General features: G+C 35.6%; 1 protein-coding gene and 1 long non-coding RNA gene across 2 annotated transcripts in view; both read right to left on the reverse strand.

Moving 5' to 3' along the window:
• LOC110375286 (uncharacterized) overlaps positions 1-15,113 on the reverse strand; it is a 37,898-nt gene extending 22,785 nt beyond the window's left edge. The window contains exons 1-2 of the mRNA XM_021333343.3: positions 14,881-15,113; positions 2,599-2,846 (exon numbers count right to left, since the gene is read on the reverse strand). Of these exons, the coding sequence (XP_021189018.1) occupies positions 2,599-2,674 (76 nt within the window). The 5' untranslated portion in view covers positions 2,675-2,846; positions 14,881-15,113. The remainder of the gene's footprint in view (positions 1-2,598; positions 2,847-14,880) is intronic.
• Positions 313-1,138, reverse strand: LOC135116848 (uncharacterized). Its single transcript, XR_010276420.1, has 2 exons — positions 736-1,138; positions 313-592 (listed from the first exon to the last, which is right to left on the reverse strand). It is a non-coding gene; the product is annotated as an uncharacterized LOC135116848 (long non-coding RNA).
• Positions 15,114-16,293: the final 1,180 nt, after the last annotated feature.

Raw genomic sequence — 16,293 nt, forward strand, 5'->3', positions numbered from 1 at the left:
TAGTGAATCCACTTTGGATTTGTGATAAAACGCATAAGTATCCAAAATGGAAGAGTTCCATTCACCACAATTCATAAAATCGATGTTATTACGATGGAGAATTATTTATTAAAATGATTGTTACTACTTTTATATTAGACAGTTACCTAGCTATCTACATGCCATAAGGCGGGAATCGAACCCGCGGTCTATTACCAAGAAGGCACAGACCATACTAAAAATGTCATTACCACACAAAATAATTTAACGGTTAAAGTAAGGTTTACCAATAACAATGAAAGAGGTTTTCGAGGATGTGCAATAAAAACAATATTTATATTCAATTAAAGGTTTTTAATCATCAATATTTCTCAATAATATATTATCTAAGAACTGGGCAGGGGGTATCTCGCCCAGCTTAAATACCAAATTATAGTCATTATGTGGGCACAACAGCCCACTGTTCTACGCCCAACGATACAATTGCAACAGTAATGCCTGATGGTAGGAGCTTCTTACAAAGTACACAATTGCGTCCAACAGTGCATTGCATCTTATTATGCTCGACTGCTTCAGACCAACACGTCGTACATATAAGGTCATGAGCTTCAACCTGTAATAAATAAATACAATAAAACATTAGTAAATGTCAAGTGGCAATTAATTTGAAAACCGAGAAATTGTGTGCTTATGAGAACATAAGTAGGTAGTAACATTCTTATCAAAATTAGAAAAACACTTTCGTAGACCACTTACCATACGGGGAACAGTCCATTGTTGTATGCAACGAAGTATATCTTCGTTTTTTAATACCAAAGAACCTCCAGCAGATCCACAATTTATACAATATACTATATTCTGCATCCATTGTTGTAATTATAATACAACTAAATTCGATCACAGACAGAGCAATATCCGAAAATGCCAGGAAAACCAGTCCATTACACACAGCCGAGTCTACCAAGTACGCAATCTAATCGGAGTCCGTAATCAAGCTAAAGTTGTTAGAATAAAACCATGAAACGCATAGAAAATCACAAAAGAAACGATAGTCTCAAAGCAATCAAACTGACTTCTAGCAAACTGACTGAAGTACACCAGTGTTGCCAATTACGAAAACTAGAATCCTACTCGAATGCCAAGCTAGAAATTCGCGATTTCGCTTAAAACATATAGAATACTAGTTTTTTTCTAGCTAGTCAATTTAGGTATTAAAATAAATAAAGTGTTAGCAACTAATTCTAATAACCGACTTCGGAAAGGAGGTTCTCAATTCGGTCCGTATTTACCGAAATCGCGAAAACTTCCGAAACTGACAGCACTGGCTGACGGAAACATTTTATAAGGCATCAATAATTGTGACCCAACTTTTTATTTGGAATTTATTTATTTGAAGTGTCCGTGGAAAACGAAAATATGTTTCAAACAATAAAAAATTAAATGAAAATTATAGTATAATTTATATTCACATCGGTTCTTAGGCCAAAATTGAACAATGTCCTTTAGTAGCAAGCGAGTAAATATCAAAGGTCTGGTCTCTGCATTTGTGCTGTTCTAAACTGCAGGTAACGTCGACAGGTTTAATACTCGAGTTTGTTAAATAACAGTTAACAGTTTGTTCGAATTAATAACTTGATATTTGTTATTACTTAGGATTTTATTTTACCTGCATTTATTTAACTACTTTAACGAATGTAACTCGATACGAATGTTGAAGATATAAGTCGTGGTATTCAACCTTTATTATTCAAGTCATTAACGGAGTGCAAAATCAAGAAAAATATCAAACTCAAAGCTGCTGGTAAAAAGACTCAGGTGGACGTGTCCAACACTTTTCCTATTACTCTGCCAATCGGACACTTGTACTTCTGACGACCACTAAATTCACGAGACAGCTAAGTATCAAAGTGACCAACGATCGTATTCGATTATAAAATCGACTAAATCAGTTCTAAACACAGCAACATTTCCAACTGAGACGGTAACAATAAAACCAGAGCTACATCACATGACTGACGTCACAAGCCAAGTATTTAATCTTATTATCCGATTCGAAGTACGCTTAGTTCATATCTAGTTGCTGGAGACGCTATCCACGTCGTCAATGCAATACACGCGTATAGAATTCATTATTAAATGTTCACTCTGCCGCGATGTTATCCCTAAGTGCGAGAAGCTGGTGACTGACGTGGATTTAAACAGATATGTTCACGTACATGTATTTACCAGATTATATACTCGTAAACTGTATAAGCTCGCTGTATTAACTCTACTTAGTAAAATTTAACTTGAGAACACAAATACAACCTGGGATGACTTGGATAAGTCCTTCCATTTTGTTCGCAGAACTGTTGGACAAAGTCCTCTCCTCATCAATTCAAACAAGTAGATACGGTATCCGATAACCTCAATACTTAAATAACAAGTTTTAATTTGAAACTCTTTGCTTGAACGTGAAGCGAAACTTAAGAAAGACTTTGAGATTCTTTACCTACAGGAAGATAATCTCTGACTTTTTTTATTCTTGTACACGTATGGAAATCGATTGTACTACGTATTTCGTTCCGGGTAGTTACATATGGCAATTCCTGTTTTACATTATGTCGCATAGTTACTCACTTCCTCCGAGCCACAGTATGATGGCGGTGAGCTGTGCAGCCATGATGTTGGAGCGAGCGACACGCCCACACGTCATGTCACCACCGCCTCCAGACGGCTCTTGCGCGCCTTCCGTATATTCTCCTTCATTTTTAAACAGACTTTCCAAATATTGCGCTCTTCTTGTCACAGCTAAATTGAGTTACCTACGAAACGTGGTAACCATTTTCCAAGATAGCGCTCATCCTTTCAAGTGACCATTAAATATTCTGAAACAAAATAAAATTCATGTGAAATTCTTGCAGCAGAATGTACATTATATTTTATACAGAGACAATTAAAATAATGAGACGGAGGACGATTGGTATTGCCAATACATTCTGAAATTCACCGATTAATCAATCGGGGTGACCATATTTTCCCATATCTGCACTATATTTTCTTTGGAACTCAAGCGACAGACAGAACTACAAATCAAACGGCATGTTGGAAGCAAAGTTTTGCAGTTGCAGCGCTTCGCAATCGGCACTCCTACAGTCGCTATTATGTACGTTTATATATTTCTTTGAGAAACGAACAAAGTGCCGTTCGATAGTAATAAAACAGGGCGATAGCAGAAAGATCTTTTCATTAAACGTATCGTAGACGTCAGTGATTTATCGCCTCGCGAGACACTCCATTCACGATATGCGTTTTGTTGTCTAGAGATCGATTGGCTCCGAATAAAATACATTCGCCAATTGAATAGCGCGCCCCGGCGCAATGTTTCAGCGAAAGCGACACTTTTTCAGGCGTGCAGAGGACTAATGGCTTCACGCGCTGGCCTCCGACTTTCAATAAATGGTCGGCCCGCGTACGCCCGTCGGCAGCGTCCCGCCCGCGCCTACCCGAACAACCAAATGCCTAATCTATTCCCCTCATAATATATTTTCTTTTTCGCTTTCAATTCCACATGTAATTTAATATAAAACCAGTAACATGCTTGGATTTCGGTCGATCAACGATTCTGTTGATTAAATTCTTTGACATTCTCTTCACTTCAAAAGAAATGAAAACAGATTAGTTTCCTTTTCAAAAAAGGGTTGAGAAATCTTTTAAAATAAATAAAAATAACACGAGACTCAAATGTATTTTCTTTTTTCGATTGCTTTTATAGTCAGAAATATTCAATTAGGTAGCTCTTTTAACTTGTCCTAATCCTATAGGATACCTACTTGATATCTTGATAGAGGCAGGTATACCTCTATCTCCAAAACTGATTGCACCTTAATCGGTTTAGCTTACCTTAGACAATATACCCCCCACTATAGTATTATATTTAAATATTCTACCTTGACGTTACTTTATTACACCTAACTAGGTGAGCGTAAATGTTATCCTAATACCAACATCATTAATATTATTCACGTGGCCGAAACCATTTCCGATAGTTACACGTGGATGTGTCCTAAAGCACAAAATAATAAGGTTTAATACTGACAGGTTAATCGAAAATCAAGGGAAAAACGGAGTTCTTAAGTGGCTCAGTCAATGTTTAAAACATATTAAATGGAGGTGAAGTTATAAACGGATGCAATTGGAGCCACCTAGATGCATAGGTTGCGGGGAGCGTGTGAGATGCAGGCAGACATCCAAGCGGAGCCTGCAAGCAGGGCTTGTTTGGCAAGCTGTCTAACTAATTGCCACGTTACCAACGCTCCACTCCGACGCGTTGTTTATGGGATCCACGTTGGGAGCGTTTGAAATTTGTGTAAAGTAGTTAAATATATCTTAGAGTGTACCTTAGTTGTATGAGAAAAATAACGCAGAGTAAACATGATTTAGGCTGTCTCAAAGATTAACGTATTTTTTTAGAACTATTTAAAAATGTCGGGATCAAAACCATCAGTATGATCAATTCCGTGCAAAGATTTGTTGTGGCTATATTTTTCTAGTTCTTTTCCTACAGTGTGAGAGCACTTACGCAAGTTTTAAACATCTTGGACGATTAATGTTGTAGCTTGTATGTGAAATTAAACGTGAAACACAATCTGAGTGCAGTCTTGCGTCCCATTATTGGTGTTACTGATGAATTTGTGTTCAACATATAGAATTGCAAATATTCTTTGCCATAGCGTTTTCCCACAAAGTTTCACTCAATCCGTCCAAGAAGTTTTAAATAAAATCCAAGCTTTTGTTGAATTTTAATGTTAGGCACTCTTACTAGGACGGAATTCCGATTAAACTGTTGGTTTCGTTTTAAAATTAACTTAGTTTTATAATTAAATTGTCCCACCGCTTTCAAAGGCAGTTCAACTTCCATTTACTTTTTGTTCCAACTTTTATTGTTTATGTTATTCCAATGTTTACATTTATTTTACTATTCACCTACTGATAAATTATTGTTTACGTATATGTAAAGTGGAAATGATTTGAAGTTAGGCTGTTGATCACAGGTATTACGGATGTGGACGGAACTGGCTTCGTGGGATACTAACTTACTAATAATATGCAAAATGTTGTAGAGGTGTGTTTAGCGTGGCGACCCACTCAGCTCGGAGGCAGTAAATCACGAAGTGTTCGTCGGTATGAGCGTCTAATATTAATGGTCTCCTTTTCCGTGGTATGTCGCAATAGTTCGATTGTCATTGTTGGAGAAATAGCCCGGGAGAGCGACCCCTCACTCGGCTCCGATACGTCAGCGCCGACTATGCGCCTTTCCTTTGACACTTCATTTTATTGGTCCGCTCATGGCTCACAGAATAGTCGTTTGTCTGGAAAATGGGCTGGTGCTTTCAGATATTTTCATATTTTTTCCAAAAGGGTGAACTTATAGCGCCATTGACTCTTAGCTCACATAGCAGATGTAGTATGTATAACAAAACACTGTTTCCGTACTAGTAAAATGCTTTTATGTGAAAAAGATACTCCCAGCAACACAAATCTTATAACTGTGAGCAACGATAAGAAAATTAAGCCAAGTCTTAATTTAAAGCAATATTTAGAAAGCCCCAGCGGCGTTTAATTGTAAAAATCAATATCAACTAGCCTAATCTCCGCGCTGACTACCGGTGTCCGGATAAGAGATGAATTCGAAAACTTTTAAGCAGGCCTTATTCGATCTCCAGCGAGCGACCGAGAAAACAAAGATAAAATAAATTGTGAAGTTAGTGTTAGTTAGGGAAAACTTTTGAAAGGATTACGCCGTACTAAGAGAGGGAGGTACTCTTGTCAAACTGGGTTATTTACAGGTAAAAAGCGAGTCATCAGTGAGTCATAAGGTTGCGCGCGAGTTCGCCGCCGCGCTAAACGGCTCCGCTGCGCGCCATCCACGTCAGCGGTTAACTTTATTTTATTACGAGTTCACGCAACTTGGCCGTATCTTGACTTTCTTGCCACGTTTCTCGGAACTTTCTTACATGTTTCCGGGAGTTAATTCGTCGCGGCTGTCGATACAAAATGAAAATGTTGCTACATATAAAACTACATTTTAACCAAGCCGTGTATGGTTATATCCTTTCGTACGCTAGTAATAGTATTAGCTCCCACTGTGATGGAGTGAAAACCTTTTTCTATTTTCGAACCGTTCCAATTTTCTGCGTTTCAAAAGAGTATGGTGTAACAAAATACCCGGACTTACCTACGCTGTTGATATTTGAAAATGGACTAAATCGCGGAAATTTCCATGATTTCAGATATACGGCTTTGCTGTTAGATAGACTATTTCTTTTTTAACGTGTTCATAAGTAACGAGAAGTCTACAAAGGGAAAATAATGTGGATATATGTAACCATATACCCACATTATTTTGCCAGGAATAATGATTTCGTTTTTAAAATTGTTTTATTTAGTCGATTGAATCAACTAACACTAAAAACGTTGTTTTTTTATAAATCAAAATCCTTGTCAACTATAATTTTAAATATCACAATTATCGAATTTGTACCTAACACTGTGTGCTTGATGCAGTTTGTGTCAAAGCTAAAAATTAAAAAGGGAATGCAATCCCCACCTAACACGACAGAAAAAATACTTTTTAGTTCCCGGCCAGACACAGTGTTAGTCGTCACATCGCGGCCCTGTCCGCACGTGGACACAGCTCTCCCGAACTAACAAACAAACACTTTTATTTATTAAGAGTGGAGTAAATTCCATTAGTCAACCCGTCCAGTCTCGTGAAAATCGATTTGTATTTTTTTTACCCTTTTTCAATATTTGTTAGTCCTAAGGGTTGCAACACAGTTACGGGAACGGTCGTATTTTGTACGCTGTCCTTAATATACGAGCGTTCGCTTTCGGCGTGAGATCGTAAATGTGTGCACGCCCTAACACGTTGGTACAATGTGAGAGAGTTGTGAATCTTCTTTTTGTAGCCTTTGGTTTTCCCATTTTCATATAATGTTTTTTTATCATCATATTACCTATTCATGAACTGTCTCATTGGTCTAGAATTCGCCTAATGTGACTGCTGTGCACTGTCTCGGATTTGATTCCTAGATCGGGTGGAAATCGCTCTGTGAGTTTTAAAACATCTAATAGTCGGTGATGGATTAGATACCTGTGCCTCAGCGAGCACGTAAATGTCAGTCCTACAGATAACTTACAAAAACATTGACATTATATTGTGACTCGCTATTGATCACTTACTTGCCTACTTACTTTGTTTTTTTCAGCTTTGATCTTTTTATATTCTTTGAATCGATTTCCGAAGCTCTCATTCAAGTAAACATTCGGCACGTAGAACAAGTAATTTACTGGCGTATTATTCGACTAGTAGGATTGCTTATCAGGAATAACATTGGACCTCAAACACGAGGGATCGTCCAAAACTTCTAACGTCTCAAAGTTGTTCAAGTAAAACTATCGTTGTTGTTAGTGATGCCTGTAATGTGTGTTGAAGAGTTCTCAACGCGAAGTCTTGCCATAGTAGGCCACAGCTATAAATCCTATTAACTAGTTCCAAGTACTAAGTCTGAAGTATATGTGTCCCGGGCAGGGACGATTACGACCGCGAGGACTTTTCGATAGCCAGACTTATTCGTATTTTGCATATACTTCATTTACATGAATGTATTTGGGACATGTAACATATGTTCTGGTGAATGAGTGTATATTCTAATTGATAAGTGGTATCCAAACTAATATTATAAATGCGAAAGTAACTCTGTCTGTCTGTCTTTTCTTCACGCCTAAACTACTGAACCGATTTGTGTGAAATTTGGTACAGACATAGTTTGAAACTTGAGAAAGGACATAGGATAGTTTTTATTACAAAAAAAAAAAAAAATATTCCGGACATATAACGCCATCTATTGGTCAAATCAAAAATCTGCTGGTAGTCACTATTCCACGCGAACGAAGTTGCGGGCAAAAGCTAGTATTGAATAAATTGTAAAATATTTACAATACAACTAAACAAAATTATTTTAGATTTGGTTTACAATATTACTTTTAGCATTTACATTTTGTAAGGCTAATGCTAGTTGTTTAGAGTCTGGTGCCAGCTTTAATTCTAGATTCATCGCGTACCATTGTAACTGCAATCGTTCGGTTAAACGTATTGGTATTAAAGATGCAACGTCAGTGCCCTCATTTCGGTCAGCTGAACATCACTCATCGAGTGAAATGGGCGAATACTAGTAATCTCTCTCTCTCGCGTTTAAATTGATGCATATGAATCTAATACCATATTCCATCAGATTATTAATAAGCTAGGGTTAGGTTCGCCTTTATTAAAAGCATCCACCACAGTTAATATAGATACTTATGACGTATTTGCCCTGGATAAGAAGAATAAAAAGTGTGTCCGTAAAAGTGATGAGAGTAATCAAATAAGAAGTCATTTATGTCAGCGTAATTATTTACAAGCAGACAGCCAGTATAATGAACTGTCAGCTGTGTTACCCTACTCCTAAGGTCCCGACATTTTGAAGAGAAAGTACGCACCGTGCGACTTGCGGCGCAGAAATCACAGGGGGGCAATTTCCTTAACTTCTTGAAGACGCAGGGGTCCCTTTAATGAAGTCTCTTCTTCTTAAATAAAAAGCTACCTAAGTTTCATCCTCATGTTTACGCGTTTGTAAATAAAACTTTGTAGCAGCTCCGATGCTTCAAAACAATAAAACAACACTAGAAACAAAGCGGGTTTATAAGCAGACTTAAAACACGCGAGCTAAATAACATTGCACAAATAGGACGATTATATTGACTAACAAAATAAAGCAAAAACGAAATGTATTGGAATAGACATTATGTTTTCTCAGCTGGGATTCAACTCAGTGTAATGCCCTAATGAAGCGTAACTACCAATCTAGATTAGCTCAGATTTTATTTGCGGTGTTGTTACAAAATGTATTCGTACTTTAATGGGTCACCTTTGTTTTGTTTTGTGTGACATATGTCTAGTACACAGTAATAAAACATAAAACACTGTTTTCCCTGACATTTTAGGCAAAATGACTGCTATATAAATATAGGTACTCACTTGTTATGTTTTAATTCCATGTCACGGAATGGTATTTTACCCGCAAACGAACAAAAATCCAGACTTTTGCCTAAACACTTCGTACTACAAAAGCAATGTTACACGTTTTGCTAAACCTTTATTCTGCCAGCTTAGATGTATTCCACGAGAAACAATATATAAATTCAAACTTGTTATACACAAACTGAACTCTAATGCAGTATTCAAAGTTGTGCAAATCTAGTAGGAACACGAGATTCCTCAAATGTATTCGGTAGGTCCACTTAGTCTCTGGTGTGCGATAGTTCAGACTGTAGCGTTACTCAAGTTTCCGACGACCGAAATAAGCTTGAGAACATAATATTACATTAGAATTTAGATGAATAGGAACTTTGGTATTACGTAGGTGCAGCTGTAAACTTGTTTGTGTGACACTGTTGCACGTTATTTGCTGGTTTTATTCACACCGTCTTGTCTGCGGGTGACGTTAACTGTCTTTGCTAGAGTCGGCTTAAATATAGTTCACTGTTTATGAATTAGGTTCTATATTTAAACTTCTTTAGTGCTTATTATGCAATAGATTCTTTTAAAGAAAATTGTAAGACCCTGGAATTGAGTTCGTAGATGAATTTTTATTTATTAAACATTTCAAAGGTGTGGTCTAAAGTATCTAATATGGTAAGATTTCATAGTGTTCTATGTTCTACAATGTCTGATGGTAAATGGAGTGTAGTCAGGTAGAGTCAGGTAGATATATCCAAACTCCATTAGAGATATCTGGGGCATACACTGGCCTTAAATACAGACCAGATACCGGTAACGAAGGAAAGCATTGCTAGTTACCTAGTTAGTATATTAGTTAAAATTATACATTCATTATCATGACTAGTAATTACATCTTGCTAAGCTAGAAACTAGCTTGTAAAATATGAACTAAAAATAAAATGGTGTAGAAAAATATGCCTCTTTCTATTTTCCGTCCTCCAGTTTCAAATAGTGAAAACATACGCTTAAAAAAGAGTAACTCAAAAGTAAAAACCGAACAAATTGTAAAATTTTTATATCAGGTAGTGTATACATTATACATACAGTTCTGTATATGTACCTATATGGTATTTTTTAGATTTTTAACTAAATCTTATGTGTCAAAAATTCCTCCTAAGAAAACTTAAGGTAACAAGAATCATATCACGTTGAACTTTATTAAAATATAATACAACAATAGGAAGAATGGCACAGTTCCCTGCACAAAGCCGACAAGTTGCCCGAGATTGATCAGGTCAGCGACGAGGACGGATGCTCACAATTTTCTAATGGAGCATACGTTACGCTTCATATTTATATGCATGCGCCATCTGCACTTCGCATAGCGAAAATGGTACCTTTTTTAACTCAGATGGTCAGAATTGTTACAAGTTTATTTTTTGGAATAGAAATATAATATACCAAATAACTTTGGATTAATGAGGTTAGTCATTTGACTCTTTGCACATTTTGTTCGTACAGATCATTTCGGAACCTTCAAAATAATAATAAAATATAAACAAACTACTACCACGCACACGTCAGGTTCAGAAATGCAAACTTATTAATAAACCTGGATCCAAATGTATTATGAGTTTGATTATAGCCTTTCATCAGCTCAACAAATTACATGTAAAAGCACCATATAAACTTTTAGGTTAGTTGCTAAACTACCCGCCTTTTAGGAATATCATACGCACTCATATTCGCAGGGCCGACGGGTAACATGTAAGGCTATCACGAGTCATGTTCTATTAAGAACGCATTCGTCCCGTCAGCTATTCCTTGCCAAGACGTATTACCTAAGTTTGTCTAGAACGTTAGATCTGAGAGCTCATCCTACACTGTCAAACTATTTATGCGCTACAACGTAAACTTGGTTCATTCGACAAATTATTGATCTGCAACTACAGGGAAAAGATTAATCGTATTACCACATTTCCTGTAGTTAGATGAACACAAAACCAGGCCCTTACAAATCTCAACTCAGTATTACAGAGGAAATTTGAGAATAGTGGGTTCTCCATTTAGTTATCCTAGGAAACTAAGTCAAAACCTCATAATCATCATTCACAATACTAACGAACAGACAAGCCATAAAGTTAAATCTTGCTATTATATAGAAGCTATCCCTAATAGAATAGAGTCCTGTCGGACCGTCATTGTATTTAATCCATGATTGTACGGGGTCTTAGATTGGTACAAAGAACATTGATAACTCGATTTATATCTCTAGCTTGCACTGTTAAGCTTTGTCGGGGCTTCTCACTCCAATAAGGTTTGAAAGGTTTTATAATCTGCCAGGACAATGAAAATTGCTTTTCATAATCATTTGGAAGTAATTTTACGAGAACATGTGATTAAATTGATATACGTTTGATAAAAATGGGTTGTTCTGTTTGGTTTTTGTATGATCGTGAAAAAATATATATTGCGCGCGTATTAAGCCGTTGTCGATCATAAATGTTAAATTAAAATTAATAACAATGCTCATCTGTTTTAAATAATACCAACCAGAGTAAATACTACTAAAAATAATTTCATAATATCAATGTAAACATGTTCGCCAAAACTTGTATACACAGGATATTGTAAATACTATAACGTAGAATTTACATGCGTAGTCATTGTGGCAGCATTAAAACCGGAATCACAGGTAATGTTAATCGCAAATTGAAAACAATGTAAAACCCTGTTCCGTTTATAATGTTCACGATTCAGTTAATTTTACAAAGTAAACGAATCACCGGGAATACATAATGTAAAGAATATGAAGAAATAATCGTTACTCACTGTCTTTATGGTATGCCCGCTAATCGTGGGAGCCAGTGAAGCGATTTTATTAAGGTTCCCACCATATTGTAAGGCATTCCTTTTGAATAAGATGCATGACATTAAGCCTCATTGGTTGTGCGGGGAATGCGGGAAACCTTATAAATGCAGTAATCAAATTGCTGTTACTCCATTTGCTTTCAAACTGCTTGTCGTTGATTTATTTCCCAGGAGCACTTGCTTGCTTTTACGCATTTAATGGCATTTTCATTACAAAGGGTGTATTTCGACATGAGAAAGGTTTTAAAATGATATCGTTGAAATTAATTTCATAGATACCGATGAAATATAATGAAAGTTTAATGTTTGAATTGATTTTCTATTTTGCTTAATTGTTATTGTGTTCACGTCATACGAATGCTGCAATGGACAAATATTACAGCAATGCCGTATTTCTTATATAAATAAATAAATCAATCATAATAAATTGTTAATTTGCTTATTGAGTAACCACAGATCAATTTATTGAATTGTAGGTCTTTGACCTCATTGTTTGTGAACTGAATATCGAAATCAACCTTATTACTTCATTTGTTAAAACTATTTAATTTCATCAATTTACAAACCACTCAGCAATGTTTTAAGCCACGAATAAATACAAATATTTGTTTCAATATAAAATATATGAATAAATCTTTCTTCTAATTTTTGATAAAACCACGGGATAAAACGCTGTCTTCTACACACTCCGTTTTCATTTTACTTTGATTAAGAAACATGCATATGATCTAAAATTTGAATTTCTTTTTTTAGAGAATAATTTTTAAGTAGTATTTTGGTAACACGAACGATGTATTTGGGACCAACGACGTATATGTCGGCAAAAAATAATTTATGTCTAGTTAAGGATGAACAATGTTTTGTTTCATGGATCTGTCTATAATTTCTAATGGGAGGTACTTACATTAATTATGATCAAATTAAATTTCGCATTAAAATACGCAATTTCAATTTACGTTATCTTCAAAGCAGGCCCAAAGTGAAAAATCAAAACAAAATGTTTTAATGAGTCCTAATATACGAATTTTCAGAAAGCCTCACTTTTGTTTCTAGCTACATTCCTACGGGACCACTGTTCATCACACGAAACTGAATACCAACGAAAAGTGGGCGGACAATAACACACGTTTGGGCAAGGCGTGAGGTTATTGCATATAAATTGCATTCGTTTACACATTCATGGAAAATATACTCATTGCATTGAAATGTTTTATGAGTAATCCTGTGGTATTTCGACTAACTTATTCATATATTTTCTCTGTAATGAATCATCATCATTATCAGCCTTTTGTATAATTATTCTACTGCAGAGAACAGGCCTCATCATACAGGGCGTGGATTGGACAAAATATTCTTTGAAAAAAATAAGGAAAGTTTGAATAACGTACGGAATTATTAATAACTGTTATTCATGTGTTTCTTGTTTACCAAAATCTCCCAGTAAAATATCGACTTGTAAGGCTAACAAGTCGTTATATTTGCTTGAAGACTGGACATACTGTGACCATTTATCTTCCTATAGAGAGCTCTTCTTACCGTGTTATCCATTTAAAACCGATGTTTAAAGATCGTTGACAACATTAATCATTCAGAAGGCGGATAATTTGACAAATAGCTTTATCAGGATAATATAACTAGATTCTGGAAGTCAATCATTCTAGTAGAAAATTATTAGCGCATTTGTTGATGCAATATTACATTTGTTGAACAGAGTAGAATCATTTATTTGCCCGAACATGTGTATATGTGTATACATACATATATAAAAACAATTATATAAAAGTAATACAATTAAAGTTTAAAATTGATATTTGAAGCTGATCAAATTTTTTTACCCACCTACATATTTTTCATTAGAGATAAGCTGTGCCCTTGTACAATTTTTCCTATTATTTATTATTGTTTGTATTTTATGTGTACAAAAGTGCTAAATAAATAAATAAATATTGCCTATATGTTTTTAAATGCGTCTTTAAGGCCTCTGGTTGTATGGAAGTAATCTTGTATATTTCTCATCATAATCTTATGTACATATATATATTTAGCATTATAGTAGGTAAAATATTAACAAAAGCAGTTCTAAATATACTTTAACCAAACTACCCAAGCAACAACTTGATACCGCAAGCAATTAAGCTTCCACCAGATATACTATCAATACAATTATAAGAGGGTCGATAATAACAATTTCTTCAGCGTCGGCCGTTATTTTTATCACAATTAATGGGTATTATGGGGTCTGGTTCTTCAAGCAGGGTCCCGGGAAGGTCCCGGTTAGACGGTGCGCCCCATTAACTTGATTACCTGTTGGGTAAGCCAATTAACTGACAGCGCAATCGAACACGCGTGAAAGTATGCCGAATATTTATGTGTGTTGTGTTTTGTTTTTGGGTGTGAGAGTGTGTGTGTGTATGTGTTGATGTGTGAGAGAGAGATGATGAGGTTAGCGGTTAAAAATTAAATCAGAAAAAAAAAATTATCATAATTTTTTTATAAGGCCAATACAGGTACAGTTGTAAAATTAAGAAATGCTTTCAATATTAAACACTTTTTCTAATTGCGTATTTTTTGTCTAAATATTATTTTGTAAAGATGGGATTTTTATTTATAACTGTATACAAGAGAAGGCATAATACGGCCCTTCATATTCATTCGTTCATATAACTTACAATGTAACAAGCCCCATTTATATGATTAATGCGTAGAACTTTTCCCACACAGTAATAAAGAAATATTGCGATGTAAACCTACAATTTACGTTGTAATAACTACCCCAATTTAGTGAGAAAGTAGTTCTAAGATCATATTTAAATTAACGCTGGTTTGCTTATAAAACAACGAATGATAATTTCGCACACATAAATTGCTCGCCTTACTTAATTTGGTTATTTTAATTCTCATGTCTCTTTGTTTATAAACTAATGATTTTATAGTCAGTAAATAATTTAATTAATTTTATACTGAAATAAAAATATTTAACATTTTTTTAATAATATTAAACTTACCCCAACAAAAATAATCCAATAAAATTATGATGTACGTAAACACAATATTAATCAGTACTTAATTCGCACAGTGACTTTTATTTAGCACGCAACAGTCGAAACACTAATTTGTTTAGTAGCAAGTTCAATACACACTGGCGTAGCTCGTAGCCCACTCGCGCTACGGCGTAGGCGGCGTAGTGCGTAGACGGGCGAGCGTAGTGAGGTCTCGAGAACAACTGAGGGAGCTGCAACGCGCCGCTCGGTTCGGCGCCCAGATGCAAGCGTGCTCCGATATCCTTTTTGATTCTTACTAACTAGCACGCTCGTTTTGTATGCATCATGCTATTTTCATATGGAAAGTTAATTTGATAATTTTGTTGACTTCGCGTTTAGCACAAAATAACGCTTTTTAGATTTCCAAAAACCGATAATAAGGTGGGTAGCACTCTATTTTTATAAGTAAACACTATTTAATATATTTCCACCCTCCTTGCTGCAAAAAGTAATTATCTTTCAATTTGGACACGTTAAATAAATATAAATTAAGAGATAACACAATTAGCACAGAATCAGATTAAGCAACGTTAACCAATCCGATTTCCGCGGGCCGAATGCAACAACTTTACGAATCGCCCATTCACTATTTAAGTCAACAGATTTCGTGTTTTCAATAAAAGCCGATTCGATTCCCGGTAGAATTTGGACCGCTGTCACAATGTTTACACAAGAGCGATAGGCAATTATGAAGGGATGTAAAGGTAATAACTTCGAACAAATGGAAATATGACTATGCTCATCTTCGTCGTGAGCTTGAACCGCAAGACAAATGAAATTCCATTACGATATTAAAGAAAATCCCCAAAGCCGTCGGTGGCTTTATGAAAGAATTTAATAATAAGGAGCAGAATATTATTCAATTTTTCCTGAAAACAAAGATGGAGAAGGAAGAAAGTCTGTTCCCACCTGGGGCTCGGGGCTAGTCGAATTTATTAGCATTCAAATGATTTATAACTAGCGACTGGCAGCTGAATATTTTCTGATTCGTTTTAAATTAAATTCTTTCTTTCCTTTGGCTGGATTTCATTAAGGGTAACGAAATGCCACGGAGATGAAAAAGATAATCTGTCGGTCGCGCTGAGTAGGGCGCTCCGTCGTCAGTCGAGCCCGCATGCCGATTGTTCTGTCCAGCGCCCCACGGTCACATCATTACGTGACGTCACCGCCTGCTCAAGTCAATTTCGTAAATTCCAAACATTTTTCAATAATATCAGTCAGGAAAATAAGAAACAATCGACATAAAAACATTCCACTCCAATTGGAAAAAAAACTTGTTTGATCTTTCATCCAATAACTCATAAGGGTTTTGATGTTATAAGTCAAATTTCAAAGCTTATTATAAATGTAATTCACAATAGCATTTATAGTTTCATT

The sequence above is a fragment of the Helicoverpa armigera genome, chromosome 4 (assembly GCF_030705265.1).
Source record: "Helicoverpa armigera isolate CAAS_96S chromosome 4, ASM3070526v1, whole genome shotgun sequence".
NCBI lineage: Eukaryota > Metazoa > Arthropoda > Insecta > Lepidoptera > Noctuidae > Helicoverpa > Helicoverpa armigera.